Below are 25,208 nucleotides of genomic sequence, written 5' to 3'. Positions count from 1 at the left end.
GAACAAGTGGTGCAGCAAGAAATTGCAGACATACATGCAGCAAAAACAGTCCCAAACTGGCTGTTACAGACTCTCAGGGAGAGTAAACTTGATGCTCCGTTACCTGGCAGGACTCGCAGTGCAGCAAGGCACATGGAAGGTGCTAATTCAGTTGAATCAGCATATGCAGGTACTCTCCTTGATGAGGAGGAGCCTGCCACATTTGAAGAAGCAAAAGGTAATGTGCATTGGATGAATGCCATGCACGATGAGTTGCAGTCCATTGCAAAAAATCAGACTTGGGATGTTGTGGACTTGCCACAGGGTAAACATGCTATTGGCACACGATGGGTATTTAAAGTCAAACGGAAGCCAGATGGCTCCATTGACAGATATAAGGCCAGGCTGGTTGCTAAGGGCTATGCTCAGAAAAAGGGCATAGATTATGAGGAGACATTTGCTCCTACATCCCGGATGACCACCATCCGATCAGTAATTGCAATGGCTGCACATTTTGAGTGGAATGTTCATCAGTTGGACATAAAAACAGCCTTCTTAAATGGGGACTTGCTGGAAGAGGTGTATGTCAAACCACCTCCGGGCTTTGAAATTACAGCAAATGCACTTCAAGTATGCAAACTCAATAAAGCTTTATATGGGCTGAAACAGGCCCCTCGTGCATGGTATGCTAAGATACATGCCTTTTTGACCAGCAAGGGGCTGCACAATAGTCCTACTGAGAGCACCCTCTACATCAAGATGGATGGGGGGGAAATATTAGTCATCCTTCTTTATGTCGATGACTTACTGCTCACAGGGTCCAATGAAGAAAAAATTGCAGATTTCAAAGCTGATTTGCAGACCAACTTTGACATGTCAGATTTGGGGCTGCTTCACTTTTATTTGGGGATCCAGTTCTCTCATGAGAGACGTGGCACTGTTATGTCTCAGTCCAAGTATGTACAGAAACTCTTGGACAGATTTAACATGCAAGAGTGTAAGCCCATAGCCACTCCTATGGAGCCGGGGCTGAAACTCACAATGCATGATGCAGGAGAATCAGTTGATGCCACACTTTACAGTCAAGCTGTTGGATGCCTCATATATCTCTGCAACACTAGACCTGATATTCAGTTTGCAGTATCTCAGGTGAGCAGGTACATGCACAGCCCAAAAACTATGCATTGGCAGGCAGTTAAGCGCATCTTCCGTTATTTGCAGGGCACAAAATCTTTTGGCTTACTATTTCCCAGGGGGGGTGACTTGCAGATGCATGCCTACAGTGATTCAGATTGGGCTGGTGATTATGACACTAGGCAGTCCACTAGTGGCAATTGTTTCTTTTTGGGTAAGTCTTGCATTTCATGGCTGAGCAAGAAACAATCTACAGTGGCTACCTCATCATGTGAAGCTGAGTACAGGGCAGCTTTCACAGCAACAGTTGAATGTGTCTGGCTGAGACGTTTATTTGCTGATCTTCATCTGTCTTTGGAGGGTCCTTCTCCAATTCTCACTGATAGTCAGAGTGCCATTGCAGTGGCAAAGAATCCAGTGTTTCATGCTCGCACGAAGCACATTGAGGTTCACTATCACTACGTCAGAGAGAAGTTGCATGCAGGAGAGATCAGTATGATCTTTGTGTCCACACATGACAACGTTGCAGATATTTTCACCAAAGCACTACCACGTGAAAAGTTTGAGGCATTTCGCAGTGCCCTGAACTTATATCCGTTTGGCGATTGATCAGCCTTGTACATGACATTGGCACTGCAGGGGGGTGTTAGAATTATAGATATAATTCAGCAGTGACCAATGTAATATAATAAGCTAGTTAGGGGCACTTTTCCCTCTTTAAGAGGTTTTTCCCCCTAACCGCAGTTAGTTCACTAACTATGGTTAGTGACTACTAAGGTTTTGTCACTAGGACAAAACCTTATCTTTTCTCACTTTGAGTTGTACTCTTTACACTCTATTCTATTGCAAGCTTCCTGCTCTCTAAATCTCTCTTGCTCTCACTCACTTCCTATTCCTTCAGGTAGGAGCTAACGGGCAACAAAGCCGCCCAAAACTTGCTGTTATACTCCTCTAAATTACGGCAAGTATTGGAATTCAGCTCATGCCAAGCAATCATGATAGCCACTTTAAAAGTCGTGGTAAGCCACGTGGCTGAAAACACATGCTTGAAACCTACCCACATGTTTGGTGCAGTGTTTTGCATACGCATAGTTGTCCACCACTGAAGTGCATTCCCCTTTAGAAAACTTGCAGCCCGGCGTGCTTTGGATGACTCTGTGAAATTCCCTCTTGTGTAGGCTGCATCGAACTGCTGCAAAAAGGTCAAGGCCTTAAGTTTGTCTTGCACCCCACTGAATGTCTCAAATTTTATGGCTCACCTGCCTCTTTAAAGTCCTTCAACTTCCCTTGAGGTGCCAAATTGTCATAAACAGGTGCCTGGGCAAAAGGGACAGCAGCACTCACTCTATCCCCCACACTACTAGCATTAGGAAAAGCTGTACTATTCAGACCAGCACCCAAATTTTGCATATTTCCCAAAGCAAGGCTACCTGTTGCTACATTATGCATACCTGTTTGCATCCCTTGGGCTGCTCCAACATTTGCATACATCATGTTCTATGCTGGGAAGTTGGAGGCATACGGATCATGGCCGAGGGCATTCTCTGTGAGTTGGAGGGACCGGTGGCTTGCGAGATAGGGGGTTGGGGGTGGAGGTCAAGCTCCTGTCTCAAACTCAAAAAACTCGTTCTCCGGGTCCATAGGAAAAAAGGATGGCAACTGAGTGAGGAGGGAATCAGTAGAATAGGAGGGGCATGAGGACATGCACTAAGTGTTGAATTGCTATTTGGAGGAGGGAAGGGGGCTAGGAGATTTTCGATAGAATTTTGACAGTTTGGTTGTAACTGCTATGGCGACGACCCGAGGGCACATGGTACCTTTATATAGATTTTTCTATCCCCACGGCCATTGAAAGAAACTCGCTAGAGCAAGCTCTGTGCGGAAATACAACATGCTAAGCATGTAATAAAAAATACCTCAGAAGAATGAGGTAGAAAGAAACCAAGGCTGAGGCTGAAAATGCCAACTCAACCCTGTAGAAGTCTCAGCAACGAAGGGAGAGTCTCTCCAAATCCTGAGAAAAGTAACTCTCCTGGAGGAGGCTGCTCAAGAGGATCCGTGCATGGTCGCCCATGTGGCCATCAGAGTGTGTACTGTATCTGTCCAAGTATACTGGCCAAGATCTGAGAAGGGTAAACCTGAGAACCCTCCATAGCCTCAGTGCATTTGGCTCTCCAAATGTGCCATGCTGCAATGCTAGCTACAACCTCCCATGGAGAGTTAACCGAGGAATGAGCAGCCCTGAAGAGAGTGGCCGGAACATCATCTAAAGAGCACGACTCCACAAGGTGTCGTCGGATGTGTAGAGCCCAAGACGAGTCACGTCTCTCAAAGAAAACCTGGGGCCCTGAAAGAGTGAGCCAAGCCACTGATCCCCAGGTCATATAGAAGGGGAGGTGAACAAAAGTGCTGAGAAGTCTTGCAATCCCCTTCCATATGATTCTCGCCTGTCTGCAATTTCAAAGGCAGTGCTGTACGGGCGGTCTCCGAAGCAGAAAGGCAACGAGGGCAAGTAGGGTCAGCCCGGAACCTATATCTCCAATGGTTCACTGCTATCCCACCATGAATAGAAAGCCAAAAGAAGAGTGAATTTTCTATTCCGATGGGATTTCCAGAGCCTCTGCCAAAAAAATTTCTGCAAGTCTGCAGAAATTTGATAATTCTCCCAATGAGGAGCTCTGCTGGGCCTCCAACCCCTACAGCTGAGCTGGAATTTCCTGGCATTACTGACCGTGTAACGAAAGAAGGGGATGCCCTTCTCTTGGTGCCCTTCATCTAACCACTCCCATTCCCCAGGGTCCCATTGCAAAATTGGGACACCTCCATAGAACCACAGCCTCCATGAGCCCAGGGCAATGAGTAGTGGGTCAGGATCCAAGTACCACTGTGAAGAGAGCCATGCTCCATGAAGCCCACTATCCTGACTGGTTGAAACGGTACCTCCAACAATATATCATTTGTGGATTTGGACAGCCTGCCCCCCGAAGAAACATCAAAGACTAGGGTATCCTCATGTGTGTTACGTAAAGCAATCACGTGCAAAGGAATGCCTGATCTGGAAAATGCCCCCATCCAGGTGGAACAAGTAATAGGCATGTCATCTGTGTCCACCTAATCCAAGGGCAAGGCTGCATCAATCTGTTGAACTCTCCCTGCACTCCCTCTGAGATTATGAACCACCTGGGTTTGTCGGTTTGCAGGAAGCCTCCTGAAGCTTTCCATGTTCCCACAGTAGATGCAGGGCCCCTCTCCCATCTGGGCCATTGCATGTAAAGAGAAGCTCCAAGTGGTCTGCCATGCTCATCCAAAATATTGTCGTTCCACATGATAGGCTGCCTTTCAATCTCTTCACGGGTGGACGGGGGAATCCTGCGAAGAGTACTCTGGAAGCTGGCCCATGCTTTCAAGATAGCAACCATAAGAGGGGAAGAAGGAGATCTGAGGTGGGCTGTGGTGAAAACCCATTTGGTACTGTGCATCCAATCATCTCCTAAAGTGGGCGTGCGAGACTGTATGCATCTGAGAAAAAAATCCTTCCAAGGCTCTTGCCCTGGCATAAGTCCTCTCACAACGACCTTGCAGAGTAAGGCTTTGCACTATAGATCATGGTCGATGATATTCAAACCTCCTTCTCTTGTAGGAAGAATCAAGGTCTCCCAAGCCACCCTGGCTGTAACATCAGTTGTGCCATCTAGACCACTCCATAAAAAGTTTCGTACAGGCCTCTTGAGCTGAGTGATACAATCCCTACAGTGGCACCAACAAGAGCATACAAACCATGCTGTGGCTAGAAGAACCTGGTTAACCACCACCACTCTAGATGCCAAGTCAAGTTTGGCTGAGCTCCAGAAAAGGAGCTTTCTTCTGATGCTCTCCAACACCGGAGCAAACTATTGTGAAGGAGACATGCCCACCCCAGCCTGGCAGCCCAAATATTTGACGGAGACACCCCTTTGTACCCAAGTGAAACCAATATCATTACCCCAATCCGGGGTGTCATCATCGGAAATCCAAAAACCATTGGATTTATGCCAATTAATGTGTGCACCTGCAGCCGTGCAAAATAAATCCAAGGCTGTCCGGAAGGAAGTGAGTGTCTTGGGGGAGGCATCCAAAAAAACAGCCGTGTCATGTGCCAACTCACTATCAGGAGCTCTTCTTCCCGGCGGAGAGGAAGCCTCAGCCCATAAATATCAACTTGATATCTAAGATAGATACTCATAGCTTCCGCCACAAACAGAAAAAAAAAGGGGCAAGAGGACATCCCTGGCGGACTGATCTACGGATCTGAAATCTGTCCCCTCTTACGCCCCCAATAATCACTTGGCTATGGGCTGATCTGTAGAGAGAGGATACTCCTCTAATCCATGCATCTGAAAAACCAAAGCGAGATAGAGTACCCTCTAAAAAATCCCAAGTCTACTGTGTCGTAAGCTTTCTAAAAGTCCAAGAGTAGAATGGCCAACCTCTGGCGGCTCTGCATGGCCCATTCTGAGGCCTCCCATAATGAGGAAATATTATCAAAAATACTTCTGCCATGCACAAACCCTGTCTGTGTGTCATGAATCAAATCTGGAAGAAAAACCTGTAGCCGCAGACTGATGGCTTTCACCAGAATCTTGTAAAAAGTGCTAAATAGAGTGATGGGTCTCCATTGTGACACTACATTCCTATTACCCCCCTTTGGGATGAGATGAATGAGACCATCTGTAAGTGAGTCAGGCATCTCACCAGAGTCCCACACGCCTTGCAGGGCTGATGTAATGTGATCACCAATCTTCTCCCAAAAAGTAATAAAAAAAGAAGGGGTAAGTCCATCCGAACCTGGGCACTTGCCCTTGTGAAGGGCAAGTAATGCAGTCTTGAATTCTGCATTGGTGAAAGGTGCGTCAAGAGAAACATACATCTCATCCTTCACCAATACAGGGATACACTGCCAAATAACCTCTCTGGCATCATCTATGGCATGTGTGCCCGGATCTATGGTAAAAAGGGATGCATAAAAAATCTGAAGCTACACGCATGACGGCATCAAGATCTGACTGTAACACCCCGTCCGAGTCAACAAGCTGCGAGACACTATCTCTACTATGTCTAGGCCCATGAGTAGAGAAAAAGTGTTTGTTGACCCTGCCACCCATCTGAATCCAAAAGGATTCCTGTGCATGAAAGGCATACTCCGCTCTTTGATCCAACAATATCTGTATATGAGCCCTTGCTGCAGCAAGGCGCTTCTGAATCCAAGCATTTGTGGGCCTCTTCTGCTCTTCCTTCTGAAGGGACGCTAACTGCTGGCGTATACCAATCTCATGTCTGAGAATCTCGCGTCTCCTGGAATCAACGACTGTATGATAATAGTCACTAATTCCGGATAAGGCTGTAGCTACTTGAGATGGACAGACAACTCCACCCTGTATGTGAGAAACCCAAATCTGTAAAATATCCTCCGTGAGGCTCTCCTCTGCATAAAAAGCAACGGGAATCTTGACACTGGCAGAGCGTCCTCTCCCATGAGGCTTAAGAATATGTAACACCACTGGAAAATGATATGAAGTGGTAACCCCAATAGAAATGCATACAGGTCCACCTCTATCAAGTACCCAATCGTCTACATAGAATTTGTCAATACGTGCATGGATGGGCATGTGTACTCTCCTGTTCGACCAAGAGTACATGAGTAATTGTGGCATAACATGAAAGGCATCATCAAACCAAGTGTCCATGCCACTGTGCTGAAAGAGGAAGGCATCCCAAGCTGCTCTTCTCAAAGAATGAATTCCACCCTATTTGCCTCCCTTTTTGTGTGATGGCAACTCAACCATGTTGAAATCGCCACCAATGATCCAAGAATCTGCAATGGGGGCCAAGATAGTAACTCCTGTCAAAAGGAGACTCGCTCCCCTCTGTTGTTGGGGGCATACATATTGAGAAGACCAATCTTACACCCTCCAATCGACATAATGATCCATTGAGCTCTAGAGGGGGAGATAATACCATGACCAGCAACCAAGGGTAGAATAGAAGGAGAGACCGAAATGCAAGTACCTCCCCTTGTGCCCATAGCAGGCGACCAAAAGGTATGTCTTGAAAGAAGTTTGCCAAACTTAGAGCAATCACTGGCATCCAACTTGTGTTCCTGGATAAAAAGGATATCAATAGCACCTCCAATGACACCTGGATGAAGCTGATTCCGGATCAGTTGCCTACGGCGACGGTGTGAAACTCCGCCTAGGCCCTGTATGTTCCAGCTGACTATCCTCATCGACAGGAGGATGCTGGGTGGAAAGGCTTACCCGACCTAGTAGAGGAGACCAGCTTCCCTTGGGCCGAAACTCTCCTACTGAGGGCAGGAAACTCAATAGGTGAAAGGATCCCCACCCCTGCTGAGGGGGAGGCCCTATCAAAAGGAATCCCAATGACCGGGACCCCTAAGGTGGAGGGCACAAACTCCTCCTCATCCATGAAAGTCGCCGAGTCAGCCAGTGCCGAAAAAGAGTTCCTGAGAAGCAGGTTTTGCCGAGGAGTGCGAAGAAGACCTGCACTCGTGGAAGATGGAGGAGAAGGACCTGCCGGCCACTCTCAGCAGAACTGGAGCTGGGGGCTGAGGAGGCCTGTGGTTGGGCTGAAGAGGAATATGGAGTCCTCATCTGTCCATGCATTCCCTCGGTCGTCCTGACTGTGGCAGGAATAGTGTGTGGGGAAGAAGTATCGGAAGAAGTATCGGTAGCCCCCTCATGATCAGAAACCAAAGTGATTGGGGCTGGTACTGGTGCTTCTACAGGCCCCTCCTGATGTGGAACTGTAGTGTCTGGGGCTGCAGCAACATCTACCTTCTATGGTGTTTCGGCCTTAGGTTTGTTTAGAATGATTGAACATAGCTGAAAACAAAAAGTGGGGAGCTGAATAGCCCGTTTTTCTTGTAGTTTCAAAAGAGAGTTTGTTTGAGTATGCTTGTGCTTTCTAAGTTAGAAATGTATTTTTGCCTCTTTGTAGAAACAATACATAAGTGTAAAGGGCCATTTAGATTTTTATGTTTTAAATAAGAGAGAGAGAATAGAATAGAATAGAATGTTGTATTATCGTCCTCTGGGGGCTGAAAAACGACCCATGGGACCTCATCTGATCAGAGAAGATACAAAAAAGGAAGTCTCTGTCCTCCAAAGAGGAAGGGACGATAAAGTAACACAGTATCACTGCTTTATAGCCTACGACATCGTGCATTGTTCTCTGTGCTTAAGAATCCTACCAATATATAAGATAGGAGGATGTACATGCGTGAGTAGGCTCACAAGATTTGAGTGCCTCTCTACGACATTCTGAAAATCTTTCCTTATGTGGGCATACTGTGGGCATGTCAATAAAACATGCGCTTCTGTCTCCACGTCCTGCAAATCACACATTTGGCAAATTCATCGATCTCTTGAAGTATCTCCCCAGGCTCCTCTCTCCACCTCTAGCATATGAGAACGGGTACGCATACTTGCAATATTACGCCTGACATTAATAGGTATGGGCATGCTTATGTATCTTTGAACATTGTCCTTTGCTTGAGCATATGTGCTCCAATAGCTGGGACCAATATGTTGGCAATAGTATTCAAACTTAGCTCTTTTCTTAGCTGATTGCCATTTATGATGCAATGCTTCAAGGAGCACTTTTTGCAGTGCCTCCTCATCCATTTTGTCTGAGGGGCTATCTAAATATGAGGCAACTTCCCACCTTTGGAACCAGCCATGAATATCTAGCCACCATCCTGAGGATAGTATCTTACTCTTATTTGTTTTTTGAAGTCTTCTACTTGCTTCCCATGCCTTTCTTGGTAGTCTGTGTATGTCCATGGCCTTGACCTTCTTGATGTATTTGAAAACTCTTTCCAATGCCCTTATTTCAATTGGTTTGGTGCCAGTCTCTAGAAGCATGATTGAGTAGGGTGTGGTAATTTTGATTCCCAAGTGCCTTCTGATGAATGATTTTTGCATCTTCTCAATATCATCCCATTTTGATGCTGAGATACTTCCTCCCCAAACTTCCACCCCATATAACACTGTCTGTACAACATATGCATCAAAAAGGATTTGTCTAATACCCCATCTTATAGTGTCACTATTCCTGCAATCATTCTCAAACTGATAGTACTTACCCCACCCTGCATCAATCCTTCTTTGAACACAATCACTCCACCTGTGATTTGCTGGTATATCCACCCCTAGGTATTTGAAAGTTTGCACTCTTTCAATTTGCTGGCCATTGTACATAATATTTGGTGTGTTTGCTGGCTGTACTGTTTTGACTATCATCATCTTTGTTTTGTTGACATTAACAGCAAAGCCACTTTCCACACAAAATTTATGAAGTACATGCATCATCCATCCCACCTTTTCTGCTGTGTGTGAGAAGAAGACAACATCATTTGCATACAACAGCAGTAATACAGCATATCCCAAGATTTGAGGGCTGTCTATGCTCTTTTCTTGTAGTGTCTCCTCGACCGATTCTTCTAGTCTATCAATGCATAAGCCAAACAATGTAGGTGACAGTGGGCATCCCTGTTTCACCGCCATATTGCTGTAGAATGCTGTTGATAGCCCATTTTTTCCCTTGAGTTGGCTTGTTACCTTCTCATATAGCCTGAAAACTGCTATCTTGAGTTGGTGTGGTACTTCCAACTGCAACATTCTCTCCCATAAACTGTTTCTGGGCACCATATCGAATGCTTTCTTAAAATCTATAAAGCAACAAAAAAGGGTTTTGCCTTGTAGCCTACTCTCCTCCATTAAAACTCGTATAGTGACCAGATGATCCACAGTGCTGTGAGCTTTGCTAAAGCCTGCTTGTCCAATGGCCCTTTTTTTATGCAACTCTGCCCATAGGCTGAGTTCTGACTCAATTATTGTGCTAAACAGTTTTGCCATTGTGGAGCTCACCATTATGGTTCTATACTTGGTAAGTTGATTGCGGTTCCCTCCTTTGTGAAGTGGCTTGACTTTATTGGAAGAGAGAAAGAGAGTGAGTTTTTTTCTCTCTCTCTCTTCCAATAAAGTCAAGCCACTTTACAAAGGAGGGAACCGCAATCAACTTACCAATTATAGAACCATAATGGTGAGCTCCACAATGGCAAAACTGTTTAGCACAATAATTGAGTCAGAACTCAGCCTATGGGCAGAGTTGCATAAAAAAAGGGCCATTGGGGACAAGCAGGCTTTAGGAAAGCTCACAACACTGTGGATCATCTGGTCACTATACGAGTTTTAATGGAGGAGAGTAGGCTACAAGGCAAAACCCTTTTTTGACCAGATGATCCACAGTGCTGTGAGCTTTCCTAAATCCTGCTTGTCCAATGGCCCTTTTTTTATGCAACTCTGCCCATAGGCTGAGTTCTAACTCAATTATTGTGCTAAACAGTTTTGCCATTGTGGAGCTCACCATTATGGTTCTATAATTGGTAAGTTGATTGCGGTTCCCTCCTTTGTAAAGTGGCTTGACTTTATTTGTGAGAGAGAGAGAGAGAGAGAGAGAGAGAGAGAGAGTGAGTTTTTTGGAAGTTTTTGTTTCTTCACTTGCTTGTTTATTTTTGCTTAGTCACCTGCTTTGTTACTTCTTTATTTCTTGTTTTCATTCTCTTTTGTTTATTTGACGTATTTTAGTAAGCACTAGGTTTGCCCAAGAGACTCCACGGGTCTTTAGAAACCCAGTATAGCTGCTTATGCTTGGGCACTGATGACGACATAAGTGTTGCTTTGCTTGCTAAGTATGTCTTCCTTTTGTTTTTCATAAAAGTTTTTGTTTACCTCTTTTTTCTTCTCTTTCATTTTCTCTTTTATTTTCTTTGTAGATTTTTGATCTTTAGAACAACAAAAATTCTAAATTTGTATGATTGGACTTATTCTAGTCTTACAAAGGTATATCTACCTCTAGAGTCTGGATGGCGTCTGTCTGAACCGGATCAAAGGTCTCCTGAGGTAAGGGAGCCGCTCTGATCGCTGTCCATTGTGGTACTGGGTGTGCTGCGGTGGGCTTTGGGCGCTCTGCTGTCCCTGGTGGTCCTGGGGTGCGCGAAGCAGGGCGCCCTGCTGCTCCTAGTGGTCCTGGAGTGCTTGGTACAGGGCGCTGGGGAGGTGCGGTCGGGGTTGTACGTGAAGGAGCTGCACCAGAAGACCTCTTGGGTCTTTTTTACTTCCTTGGGCAATCTCTAGCAAAGTACCCAAGGGTCTTGCAAATCCTGCACTGGTCCTGTCTACCAGCAATCTCGACTCTCTGTCGAAAGAGAGAGCCATGTGGGCGCTAAAGCATGATGTGGTCATGTGAGATGTTAGGGTCAGAGACAATGACCCTAACTCGAGGCACCCCGTCCGCTTTGATTGCCTCTGCCGAGGAAGAAGGCATGCCAGGAAAGGGGGGGGGATCTCAGTGACCACTCCGAATGTGGCTCTGATAGTAGCAAGAAGTCGATGGTAGAGCATAAATCAACCCTTCTTCGCGAGGAAAGAAACCCAAACGCAATAACTAGCCAGCAACCAATCAGGAAATGGCAAAAACAGGCAAAGACAAGCCTTCTTCTACCCGGAATCCACAGAAGAAAGGTTACCGTGGCTAGAAAACCAAGATCCTGCGGAGATAAGCTGATTCTGCTTTGGCACAGCCCCAAGAGCAGCTTAGAAGCGAACACCCACGCCTGGAAAGTTACCAAAACCAGCCACATTACCCAGAAAGCTCCAGAAATCAGGTCGAAATCTCCTGCAAAGCTTGAAAGCCTGAAAAAGCAAGTCGCAGTTCACCTGGAGTAGCCTGGTCAAGTCCAAAACTCCTAGAACAGCCCTAGAACCAATCGCAGGCACCTGGAACAGCCTGGAAGAGCCCAAAAGCAAATCGCAAACTGGAACAGACACCCTGGCAGGAATCGCCACCTGCAGCAGACTCTTGGATTAATTGCGATTTGCTCTGGCAGGCCCTGGATCACTTGGAACTGGCCCCTGGGTAAAAACGAGTTTCATTGGCAGGCTCTGGAACACCTGAAACTAGCCCCTGGGTCAAAACGAATTTCCCTGGGAGGCCCTGGATCACCTGAAACTGGCCCCTGGGTAAAAACGAATTTCCGTGGCAAGCTCTGGAACACCTGAAACTGGCCACTGGGTAAAAACGAATTTCCATGGCAGGCTCTGGAACACCTGAAACTGGCCCCTGGGTAAAAACAAATTTCCTTGGCAGGCCCCGGATCACCTGAAACTAGCCCTTGGGTAAAAACGAATTCTCTGGCAGGCTCTAGAACACCTGAAACTGAAGATGTGGCTCCTCTAGAACTGATTTGGCCAATTGCATCCAAAAGAAGGGCTCCCTCCCCCTTTTAAAGCCCTAGGCCCATGCTCATCTAAGATTTATTGTTGCCACTGATATTATCTCCAAACTTCCTAGGTGCTTAATGATCACACAATATAATTCAAAAAGCAGTGTTTTTTAATTGCACCACTCTTTTGGCCCCCTTGTTGCACACTTTGGCCCTAGGAATTAATTGCCTAGTAACTGGGCGCACATTCACTATTTCCAAGGGCCCACTAGGAATTTTAATTCCCCAAGTCCCGCCCCATGGCCGGACCCTCGCGTCCCAGAGGCTCAAGGTAGTCTTGTGCGAATTACAGGAGTCGCAAATCAAAAGTCCCAAAATTTCACGTCCTCGTGACAGCGATTTATGGCGTCTCTTGGATCAACCTGAAGTCAAAGTCGAGGAGGGGCTTAAAGAACGCTTCTTTTTGGATTACTTGGGAGAATTTACGGGCACCTGCGTGACAGATTTCTCCATGGGACCTACCTAACATAGATGCTGGAATCGTGAGTTCTTTTTCAGGAATTCATACTCCTGAATCTTGGCCTTAACAACATCTTCATCCAGATCATCAACTAGTACCTCTAGTCCCTTCTTGTGGGGCATCTTGGTGTTCAAACCTGCATGCTTCTCTTATTTGCTATCAGAACAAACTGTTCTGAATTTCAAGTTTCACTTTAGACAGCAAAAAACCCAAGCTGTTCCCACTCCTTGATAGGTCAAATCGCTTCCCAAACTTTGCTGGCTGCACAGAGTCAGGTTTAAACTGATTCACAATTGTGCCAAAGCTTCTCTCCCTTATGGAAGCAGGGGCGAATTTTTGTTGCACACTGGTTGTGCCTGGCTTCTCTTCTGGACTTCGATTTTTGCTTGTGGTAGGATGTTCTCAACCAGAACTCTCTCTCTCTCTCTCTCAACCACAGTGCTTAGAGATGGCAGACCAGCAGATACAGCCCCACCTCCACCTCCACCTCCACCTCCTGCCCCGTCCGCTTGATGGGACAGGGCCCATGGGACACACCACCCGTCAGATAGTCTACGCATCGCTGTATGGAACTGCAATGGTTCTTTTACAGCACAACCAGGCAATCTACAGGGGGCATTCTTTGGGAGAGATATCATCTTTTTCACGGAGACACACGAGAGTCCAGAGAGACCTTTGCCACGAGTGACAGGGTATACATGGAGATCTGCCTTCAGGCAGCACGCCCGGACATTTGGAGTGAGAGGATCTGGAGGAGTGGCCATTTTGTACAGAGAGCATCTCGATCGGATCATCACAGTGGAGAGAGCAGATTCACATGCCCGATTCTTGTGGGTACGCATTTGCCGCAGGGCCCCTCAGCGAGATCTTTTTATTGCAGTTTGCTACTTCCCCCCGGCGCAGTCGATCTATTCTTCCACTGGACCAGGCCAGTCCATATTTGAGGATCTCTCAGCGGACATTGCAGATTTTTCACGTCGCGGAGAAGTCATCCTTTTAGGAGACTTCAACGCGAGGACCTCAGACAGACAGGCCTTCACTTATGACTTCATGGAGGATCCGGTCATACTCCCAGCATTTCACGATGATAGCCTCTGTCGGACTTCATCAGACTGCACAGTACAGCCCACAGATCAGGGACGTCAGCTACTGGAGCTCCTCACCTCGCACAGTATGGTCATTTATAATGGCTTGTCCAGGTGGCCACAGTCTTCCATGCCTACATTCTCTTCTGCTTCTGGGCGTGGTACTAGCGTGATCGACTACATCATAGGTCCCGCGACTCTAGTCCCTTCCATCCATAGCCTTACTGTTAGCCCCTTCATGCCCTGTGCCGACCATGCACTCATCCACTTTACTTTGACTCATGTCTCCCATGACCCACCTCCCCCTCGTTATCACGACCGCCAACCCTACTACGAGGTTCATTTCGACCACCAGTTCGATGATGTATATAGCCAGAACCTCAGCCGCCTACTCCGTCCTCATCTATTAGATGCTCTACCATCCACGCGGGACCGGTGGGAACTTGTACATACTTCACTCGTTTCTGCCGCTCACATGTCGTTCCCTGCCACATGTCATTCGTCTAGTCCCCCACCGGTTGGTCTTGTTCCTTGCAACGGTTGGTATGACGAGGAGTGTAAGGAACTCCGCAGGAAACTTAACCTTGAGACCAAGGAGAAGTCTCCCCTCCTTGCCGAAACCAAGAGAGACTACAAGTGGTTGGTTAGGCGCAAGAAACGCCAATTTCTAGCCCGGAATGAGGAGGAGCTGAGAAGCTTGCTTTTCAGCTGTGACTCCAAGGAATTCTGGAGAAAATTCCTCCGCTCGAAGTCTCAGAGCCCCCTCACAGATCCACGTGTCTGGTCTGCATATACTTCAGCTCTATACGATGTTCCAGATCAGCCAGATATCGATTTATCCCACTCCCCTAGGCCAGCTTCATCTAGTCTCTTCACATCGGAGAGTGTTCGTGCAGCAGTCCACCGATTGAAGAACGGGAGAGCTAAGGATCATGATGGATTGCAAGCGGAGTATGTAATCCATGGGATTGATACCTTAGCTTTTGTTCTCTCCCGTCTCTTCAATGAGTCTGTTTGTACAGGCCTACCACAGTCCTGGTTAGGCAATACCATAGTACCTATCCACAAGTCGGGGGACCCTATGGAGCCGTCGAATTACAGGACCATCATGATTGGCCACGTTATGGCCAAGATCTATGCATCAGTTTTGGAAAGCCGTATAAATGACCATGCCGAGACGACAGGACTCAGAGCCAGAGGACAGGCTGGATTTCGCAGGGATCATTCGACGCTTGACCACATTCTCACACTCAGGGCACTAGTAGAGGAGGCGAAGTCACGAAGGCAACGGCTTTATTGTTGCTTCGTGGACTTCAGGAAGGCATTTGATACAGTTCCGCGATTCAGATTGTTTCAGAGGATTCGCGAGATGGGCTTCAGTGGAGAAACACAGTGGGCTATCATGGCTTTGTATGAGAGGGTCACTGGTCGGGTTCGGACTCGTGAGGGGCTCTCAGAGGAGGTATGCAGCACGATTGGGGTAAAGCAGGGTTGCCCGCTCTCTCCTACTCTCTTTGGACTATATATTGATGAGCTAGAGATGTTCGTACAGATGACAGGCGGTGTGGGCTCTACTCTCTCAGGATGCTCCATTCCTATCCTCCTGTATGCGGACGATGTGGTTCTCATTTCCTCTACTGCTCAGGGCCTCCAGGCACATATTGAGGCACTCCACAGGTTTTGCCAGGACAGGGGATTGACCGTAAACCTTGGCAAGACCAAGGTTATGGTTTTCAACACCTCTGATCGTATCTACAGCACGGATGAGTTTTGCTTCACTTATGACGGACAGCCCATTGAGCTTGTTAGAGAGTACACTTATTTGGGGGCAGTTTTCAGGGTACCGATCTTTACCATGACATATGCAGCATGAGATAGGATTAGTAAAGGGTATGCTTCGTTGGCTCATCTTGAGCGTCAGTGTTTTTAGTCCCACTTTCAGCATCCCGATACGAAATCCCTGCTATTTGACACATTGGTGAGACCAGCTGCGATGTATGCAGCTCCTTTCTGGGCAGGAGACCTTGGCGCTGCAGATTGGAGACGAGTAGAGAGGTTACAGATCATCATGTTCTCTCGGCTCATTAGGGCCAAGGCTACAGTTCCGCACGAGATCATGCTAGCAGAGTTTGGAGCTACTCCCCTTGCATTGGATGCAGCGTTTCAGTCGGTCATGTATTTGCACAGGGTTAGGGAGTTTGGAGACTGAGCAGCAGGCAGAGCTGGGTTGCCATGGTTAGCACTTGCATCTTCTATGGAGTTGGCACGATCTGGGGCCCGATACTGCTGGTACTTCAGACTCACTAGGTGGCTCACATCTCTTGGACTAGACATGGATAGACTGCCTCCCTTCCGATACAGCATAGATGCCCCTCATCTCGAGTTGACTCGCCACGAGCTTAGTCAGGTCACGAGAGCAGACTTGCTGCAGCTTCATACGTACCGCACTTGGATTTATCCCACGCAGCTTCCGACGAAGATGGCCACATATCGTGACCACTTCCTTCGGATCTCAGAGGATGGATTTGTCATTCCACCAGGCTACACAGGTATCCACATGTCCCACTCACTGAGGATTGCCCTTGGCCAGCTTAGAGTCTCTTCGCATCAGCTCGAGATAGAGGCTGGTAGGATGCGACGCATGGAGGATGGACGGCGTCCAGGCCGAGAGACCAGGATCTGCCCTTGTTGCACCATGGGAGAGGTGGAGTCAGAGGAGCACTTCATTTGCAGATGCCCGCTATATTATGAGATCAGAGGGAGATTCCACTGTCTCTTCACGGATGGCTTTGGACCTCTCTCACGAGTGATGGATTATGAGGATCAGCATTGCCTAGCTCTTTATGTCAGGGAGGCCACTATGCTTCGACGACACTACCTCAGAGACCATCAGCACAGACCGGAGCGTGATAGAGCCCAGCCCGATAGAGCTCAGACACACGCTATACCAGATGACAGGTATCAGGAGGAGCACGAGGAGGTCAGAGCTCACACAGGACACATGCCTCCACCCTGTGGATGTACATATGAGATGGTTTGTAGACGCCGCAGGATCTTGTTACATAGGGGACGTACTCGCCGCTTCATCTCCAGACGATTCAGGATGATGGCAGCTTTTCGGAGGAGACTTACTCATGGAGATCTCGCCCTACCAGCCGCTCACCTCACTTTTGCTCAGATTTGTACTCTCATAGCAGGAGGCAGAGTCGATGGACAGGATTTCCAGTATTATTTTGGTTCTCAGACTCCGTGATACATGGACTTGTATCTTTGCATTGACATATTGTACTCATCCCCCCATTTTGCACCCAGGGGCGGTTTCCTTGCATCTAGCTTACTTTGTATTTAGGCTCGGATTTGACATTATGTACTTTCACTTGCATTGTATTGCGTAGCACTTAGATGATATTCGACGATGCCTCTTCTTTGTGGCACGTTGATTTTGTGCTATCTTGTACGCAGAGTTCTTGATGTCCCATGGGCCCATTTTGGCCTTTAGTGGACAATAATACACTTTCTTTCTTTCTTTCTTTCTTTCTCGCTTGCTCTCTCTCATTGTCACCACCAGGGAGAGTGGTGAATCTGGACTCTAATACCAAGGAAATCATCCTGGTATACCCGCAGATAATCTCCAGGGAAAATTTCACATTTTAGGAATAACAGGAAAAAACAGTATCGATAGCTTCATTTGATGGGAACAGCAGAATATTTCTTCAGGGAATCAAATGAAACTGAGAGGGGAGTAAGAACAGAGAACACGCACACTAGGGGCTAGAAGTAACTGTTGGTGAACCCTTGAAGGTTTTTATTTCAGAATTTCAATACAAAGGTCAGCTCTCGGGGAGCACACAGAAGAAGCTACAGCAAAATCACTGTTACAACTAAGCAGCCAAATCCAAAATTCTCCCCTCTTTAGTAGAGGCGAGCTGATTGCTAATCATGGCAGTTCTTGCTAAAAATAGCAATCTTAAATGTGTGATTTCCCTCTAGCCTTTGGATGTCCAGTTTGCATGCCTTTCCCCATAATCTCCACCTACATGCCAGAAATAAAATACCACCAAGCACGATTTCTCCGGTTAACGGTTAGCCAATGCATGCATTCTAATTCTCTGGACCAATCCTAGTCCTTTGTCGGCGTCCTCGCCATGCAACTAAGCAAACAATCAAAAGATAGAAACTTTCTAGTAAACAAAAATCAACTCACTTTGACCGAAGTCAAAATAAACTATTCTCTCTTTATTTCTGGGAATAAATAGGAATTGGTGACACAAGCTATGGCAGCTCAAGGAATTTATGCAAGACGTTTACAACATTGAATAGATTTTGGTGTTTACTAAAACTCAACTCGAAATTGAATTGGAGAAAAGCTGATAAGCTTTCAAAAACACTATATTCTATGATATTTGTAAATATACAATAGCTGATTTGAGGTCTTGTTCTGATTTGGCTAATCTTTGTGTATTGTAGTGTGGTTGATTGTCCTTGATGAGGGATTGATGTTTGGATTTGTAATGAAAGGATGTGGACAGAAACTGAGGAATTTGGAAGATATGTTAATATTAATACTTCTTGTATTTCAGGTTTTTTTTGAACGAGTCACAAATGTACGTGAAAGGAAGTACCTCAACACTATTAGTGTGAAACATGTTGCGAATTCTATTCGCACTCATGGCACGGGCATTATGAGTACCACTGTAAATTTCGTATATCAATTTCTTGCACAGAAGCTTTTGGTCTTCTCACAATTTCTGTATGATGACCATATAAAGTCACGCTTAGTAAAGGAGCATAGATTCTGGAAGGTAAGCGTTCTCTCCATTAAGGTTTGAATTGTTGTACTCTCTCCTTTGTGTTTTTAAAGGTTCTTATTACTATTTATGTTCAATGTTTGGGGAAGGTTGGTTTGCCTTGAAACAATAGCAAGTATTGTTGAACCAATGGTTACCGAGAAAATCGAGAACATTTTGGCTGACTATAGAAAACCATCATGAAAGTACCGCCGTTTTCCTTTTTCACTTGCAACAACGATTTAAGTTATGAGTGATTCTGTAGTAGCATACATGTCAATGGAATTCATGTTTTTCCTTTGTTAGTTGCCAAGCACTAGTGGGAAGAAATATATTACTTCCAAGCAAGTGGCAATGTTAAATTCTACTTCAAATCTCCTGAGCTCTCAGTTATCATTCTATGACCTTACTACAAAGAACCTCAAGGTGTTGGCCTTAGGGTCTATAGGAAAAAACACTACCATTGATGTAACTTTGGTCTGTAAACTTCTTACGTATAGATTTCACATAAATTATAATCTACAACCCAAGGGATGGATTGAAGTTATGTTGTACAATAATTAAAACTGAGTTTGGGTTTACCATAAGTGTTGAATCCAACCTTCTCAATCATATATTCATTTCCATGAGGTGAGACTGACCATGTACATTGACATGCTACAATCGTATAAGCCATTGATGGACAACACCGTTCACCGTAACCACAGCAATAAAGGTTGAGAATGTAGAGGCGATGTGCCCTTCTCGGCCCAATGCCGAGTCTCTGAAGATGACCGTGAAGCTGATCCTTCCCGAGTGCCTTGGTGAAGATATCTGCTCCATTTTGCTCTGTTGGACAGTAGACCAATTCCACTATCCCGTCCTCGATCAAATCACACACGTAGTGATACTGAATCTCTATATGTTTTGTGCGCGCATGAAACACTGGATTTTTAGCAATGGCCATGCAACTTTGATTGTCGCACCTCAGCACAGTTGCCTCATCCTCTTGCACTCCCATGTGCCATAAGATCCTCCTCAGCCACACTGCTTCAAAGTTCACATGCAGCAAAACATGCTGCCTTGTACTCAGCCTCGGTGGAAGACAATGCCACTGTTGGTTGTTTCTTACTGATCCAAGAGAAGATACCTAAACCTAAAGAGAAACAATATCCAGAAACTGATTTCCTGGAATCAACATCTCCAGCCCAATTTGAGTCACAATGACCAGCCAAGGAAGTGTCTGTACCATAGGTGATGCCATAATCAAGAGTGCCCTTCACATACCTGAGCATCCGCATCCCTGCATTCCAATGATTCTCCCGGGGCTTATTGGAGAACCTGCTCGAAACGCCAACAGCAAAACTGATGTTTGGTTTGGTGTTGCACAGATAGATGAGACTGCATACCAACTTCCTGTACCTCCTGATGTCTCCTGGTGGTGAGGCATCCTCCATAGACAACCTTGCATTTACCTCCATAGGTGTAGCTATCTCCTTGCACTCGAACATACCAAATGCCTTCAAGATCTCCCTTGCATATTTCTGTTGAGAGATGAAGATCTTGCTTGGCTCTTAACATACTTCAATCCCCAAACAGTAGTGCATCAAGCCTAAGTCTGTCATCTCAAACTCAGTGCTCAACGCCTTTCTTGTCTGCTGGATCATGTCTTCATAGTCACCTGTAGTAAGGAGATCATCCACATATAGAACAATAATAGCAGATTTTCCACCTTTTTTGTACACATACAAGTTAGCATCTGAGGCACATCTTTTGAAGTTTAATTTATGAAAGAATTTGTCATGCTCTTGGGGCCTATTTCAGCCCGTATAGAGCCTTCTTCAGCTTACGTACCTTGTTCTCAGAATGGGGGGCCTCAAACCCAGGTGGCTGAGCCACGTACACCTCCTCCTTGAGGTCACCATTCAAGAATGCTGATTTAACATCCATTTGATAAACTTGCCACTTTTTATGAGCAGCCACCGATAGTATTGTGCAAATAGTGGTCATTCTGGCAGTCGGAGTGAAAGATTCCTGAAAATCAAACCCTTCAACCTGCAAAAATCCTTCTTGTGCAACCAATCTGGCTTTGTACTTTTCCAAAGTCCCATCGGCCTTGTACTTTACCTTCCAAACCCACTTGGTGTCAATAACCTTTTTGTTAGGTGGTCGATCTACGATCTCCCAAGTTTCATTCTTCATGATGCTGTCCTATTCTACTTGCATAGGGTTTTTCCAATCTCGGTCTGCAAGTGCTTCCTCCAAACTCGCAGGCTTCTTCTGCAATAATCTCAGCCATCAAGACCATATTGACTATGTGAGCAGAAGCCCTCCTGTGCTCCTCGATTCTCTGAGACTGCCTTGGTCCATCTGCATGCTGCTCAACAGACATAGGCATCTGATTATTATGGTCATAGAGCTGCCTTACCCATCGCGGCTTTTCCGGTGGTGTAACAACAGGTTGGTGACTTATACCTTCATCATCTGATATTTCCTTCTCCTTTATAGCTCTTGGGACAGGTCCATAGTGAATTACCTCCTCGCTTGATGATAAAGTGGAAGAGCTTTTCTCTACCTCCACTGCATGTGGCTGCTCCCTGAACACCACATCGCGGCTCGCTATGATCTTCTTTGCCTCTTGGTCAGACAACTTATAGGCTTTCTTCTCATCACAACAGCCTAAGAAGATACATTTGGTGCTGTTTGGTTGTAGCTTGTTTCTCTCTTTGTCTGGTGCATGCGCATAGCATTCACACCCAAACGTTCTGAAGTGGGAGACAGATGGCTTCTTACCGCTGTAAGCCTGATGTGGTGTTTTACCTTTGAGTGTCTTTGTATAGCTGCGATTAAGGATGTAAACCGCAGTATTGACAGCCTCAGTCCAAAAGTGGTTCGGCAGTCCAGCACCTTTCAACATACACCTCCCCATCTCCATGGTGGTCCGCATTCGGCGTTCAACAACCGAATTTTGCTGAGATATATGTGGTGTCGTCGTTTGTCGCTTGATCTCTTTGCTCTTGCAAAAATCGCCAAACTCTGTAGAAATAAACTCACCACCACCATTCGATTTGATTTTCTTCACTTTTCTCCCTGTTTCATTTTCAACAAGCTGTAGCCATTCTTTAAATTTACCAAAAGCTTGAGTCTTTTCGCGAAGAAAGTACACCCACATCTTCCTACTATAGTCGTCGACAATCAATAAAAAATAGGACGATCCCCCCAAGGCTTGTGTAGGCATCTTACCGCTCAAGTCAACATGCACCAACTCTAGAGGAGCGTTTGCTCTATTCTTGCTTTCTTGTGGGAATGCCTTTCTCTGTTGCTTGCCCATCATGCAAGCTTCACACGGTTCTTTGATTTCTGCGACTGCAGGTAAGTGAGCATCCATACCTTGCTTTTGCATCTCCTTCAGCACTGCAAATCCGATGTGGCCGAATCTTTCATGCCAAAGTCTGCTTGTGCCCACTCCAGTGGTGGCTGTAAGAGCACTTAGCTCATACAGGTTGTTCCTCCTTACTCCTATGCTAACAAGATTGCCTGCACTATCCAGAATTTTTACTCCTGTCTTATTGAACCTCACCTCATGGTCAAGGTCAGTTATGGAAGCAACTGATAGAAAATTTCTTTGATTTGTGGAACATACAACACATTAGATAGTTTCTTAACATCTCTATTTACAGAAACAAATGAAACCGTGCCTGTACCCTCAATAGGGCATTTTGCGTTATTACCAACCGTCACAGTGATGGGTTCTTGTAGAGGCTGCATGGAACAATATAGACCCTTCTTGCAGGTCATGTGACGGGAGGCACCACTCTCCAACACCCATGAATCAGTGGTTGAAGCTTCTTGAACTGAGAAACACTCTTCCTCAATGGCCAGAAATAGATCCAATCTTGCTTCCGCTATGTTAGCTGTCTCTTTCCCCTTATCTGTCTTCTTCAGGGTACCATTCTTTTCATCTGCTTTCTTGACCTGGCAATTTGCAAGCTTCTTCTTGCAGTATAAGCATTCTCCTTGAAACTTCTTCTTGCCGCCCTTCTTCTTTTTGTCACCACTAGTAGAGGACTCACCTTTGGTGGAGGAACCACCTTTGCCTTTCGCAGTGGCAGAGAATGCAGCAGCCCCATTGCCGCCTCCATCTCGAGCTTTAAGCCTCAATTCCTCCTCCATAAGTAAAGCACAGAACTCCTCAAATGACAATGGTTGGGGTCTCACCTGAGTGTTAAGCACTGTTACCAGTCCATCAAACCTTGGTGGACATACCCGGAGACACCGCCGAGCTAGCTCTTCGCTAGTCTTTTGTATCCCAACGCTAGCCATCTAGTCACGTAGAGTTTTGATTCGGGTTATGAACGCCTTCGCTGTCTCTCCTTCATTAAACTTCTCAGCTGCGAGCTAATTCTCCAGGTTCTGGATCCTTGTCTGATTCCGGGTCTCATACTGACTCTTCAATATGTTCCAGGCCACAGTTCCCTTAGATGTATGCTGAATCAAGGTCAAAACACTATCTGTAGTACTTGTAACCAGGGCACACAGAGCATCTGCATTCCTGTGTTTCCAAGCTCATAGAAGGTCGGCATTAGGAGGTATCATACTCCCCGGATTTGCTGGGTCGGGGGTTCCTTGTGGTTGTGGGTCAGTCCTCAGTACTGTCTCCAAAAGCTCGTATGAATGCAAAATAGCAGTAATTTTAAACTTTCACAGAGTGTAGTTCATACCATCTAGCTTGCCTTCAGTGAAGGTTGGTGGGCGAATCCTCAACGCATGGATTGTTGGTGCAGCAGCAGCTGAGCTGCTTCCTGTTGAGCCACTTCCTGTTGCTATCACTTCGTATGTTGTTGAAGCCCTCGCCTCTCTTCTATTCTTCGATCCTTAGAGCCGCTTGGGCTCTGATACCATGTTAAATTACACGGCGCAACGGAACAGAAACCGAACAAAGAATAGAGAGTACACAGCAAACTGGAGAGGAACAAACTTTTCCTTCAATACTGATGTAGTACAGATGATGGCTCCGTCCACCCGTGCGCTCCCACAGTGGAGCTTAGATGGTGATCTAGATAGATACTAGGTGAAGAGCTACTAGCTAGAAGATCTGATGATCTGATTTGAATTGATCTAATACAATGGACTGGGGAGGTCGCCTCTTTATAGCTATGAGGGCGGTAGTTGGATCAACGTAGTTGGTGGAGTCGACTAGTCGACCTAGTCGGTGGAGCCGACCAGTCAACCTAGTCGGTGGAACCGACTAGTCGTCCATGGAATATTCAGGGAATATTCCCTATACCGTCGCCACTGGTGGTTACCAAGAGGGTGGGGCATTGAGCATATCTAACATCATGAATAGTGGGATCATCTTGTGCTGGAAGAGAAACCTGCAAATCAGCATGGGATACTGGCTGATCATTGCTTGTTGGAGGGCTTGCAGGAGGCTCATGTTGCTGGTCAAAGTCCCCCTTCGAGGAAGGCAGAGGTAACCAAGAGTCAAAGGCATCAAACATGTCAACTTCTGGCTTAGCTTTGCAGTCCACAAGAGGAGAAGCCGAATGTTCAGCAAAGATTACATCTCTACTGACAATAATCTTCCCAGTATTTGGTTGGTATAACCTATACCCTCTGCTCTCCTGGTTGTAACCAATAAATATGCATTTGATTGCCTTGTCATCAAGCTTATGTCTCAGCTGAGATGGTACATGAACATATGCAAGAGACCCAAAAACTCTCATGTGTGAAAGTGAAGGCTTCCTGCCTTTCCATGCTTCATAAGGTGTAATAGTCTTCAATGCCCTTGTAGGTGATCTATTCAGCACATAGTTGGCACACATCACCGCATCAAGCCAAAATTTATTGGGCAAGGACTTGGCCTTAAGCATGCATCTGGCCATCTCCATAGTGGACCTGTTCTTCCTTTCAGGAACAGGATTATGCTGAGGAGTGTAAGGAGTAGTGCATGAGTGAACAATGCCCCGTGAAGACAAAAATGCATCAAACTCCTTTGACATATACTCTCCCCCCCTATCTGTGTTGAGGGTGACAAGCTTGCATCCTGATTCATTCTCAACCATATTCAGCCACCTCTGAAAGCATGAGAACACTTCAGATTTGGCTTTTAAAGCATATACCCAGCAATATCTTGTGAAGTCATCAATGAGAGTCATGAAATATTTGTACCCCCCAATGGCATTTGTCCTCATTGGGCCATAGACATCACTGTGCACTAGCTGCAATTTCCTTTGTGAGAGTTTTGGACAATTCTTTTGAAAAGGAAACCAATGCATCTTACCCAAAAGACAACCCTCACACACATGTTTGGAAACTGTGTGAATTTGAGGTACATCATTTGCCATGTCCTGTGAATGTAACTTGGCAAGAGCTCTATAATTGAGATGACCCATTCTCTCATGCCAAAGATGAGTTTCAGCAAGCTGTGAATCTGAAATAGC

General features: G+C 46.1%; 1 protein-coding gene across 2 annotated transcripts in view; it reads left to right on the top strand.

Moving 5' to 3' along the window:
* LOC147905750 (uncharacterized) overlaps positions 1–25,208 on the top strand; it is a 205,211-nt gene that overhangs the window by 148,005 nt on the left and 31,998 nt on the right. For both annotated transcript variants that reach the window (XM_087374417.1, XM_087374414.1), the window contains one exon: positions 18,580–18,801. In XM_087374417.1, coding sequence (XP_087230543.1) covers positions 18,580–18,801 — 222 coding nt within the window. The remainder of the gene's footprint in view (positions 1–18,579; positions 18,802–25,208) is intronic.

This window comes from Dipteris shenzhenensis, chromosome 1 (assembly GCF_047967505.1).
Source record: "Dipteris shenzhenensis isolate YYH24624 ecotype China chromosome 1, Dip_SZ_1.0, whole genome shotgun sequence".
Lineage (NCBI taxonomy): Eukaryota > Viridiplantae > Streptophyta > Polypodiopsida > Gleicheniales > Dipteridaceae > Dipteris > Dipteris shenzhenensis.
Note: the sequence above shows the minus strand (reverse complement) of the source record. Positions and strands in the feature narration are given on the sequence as shown.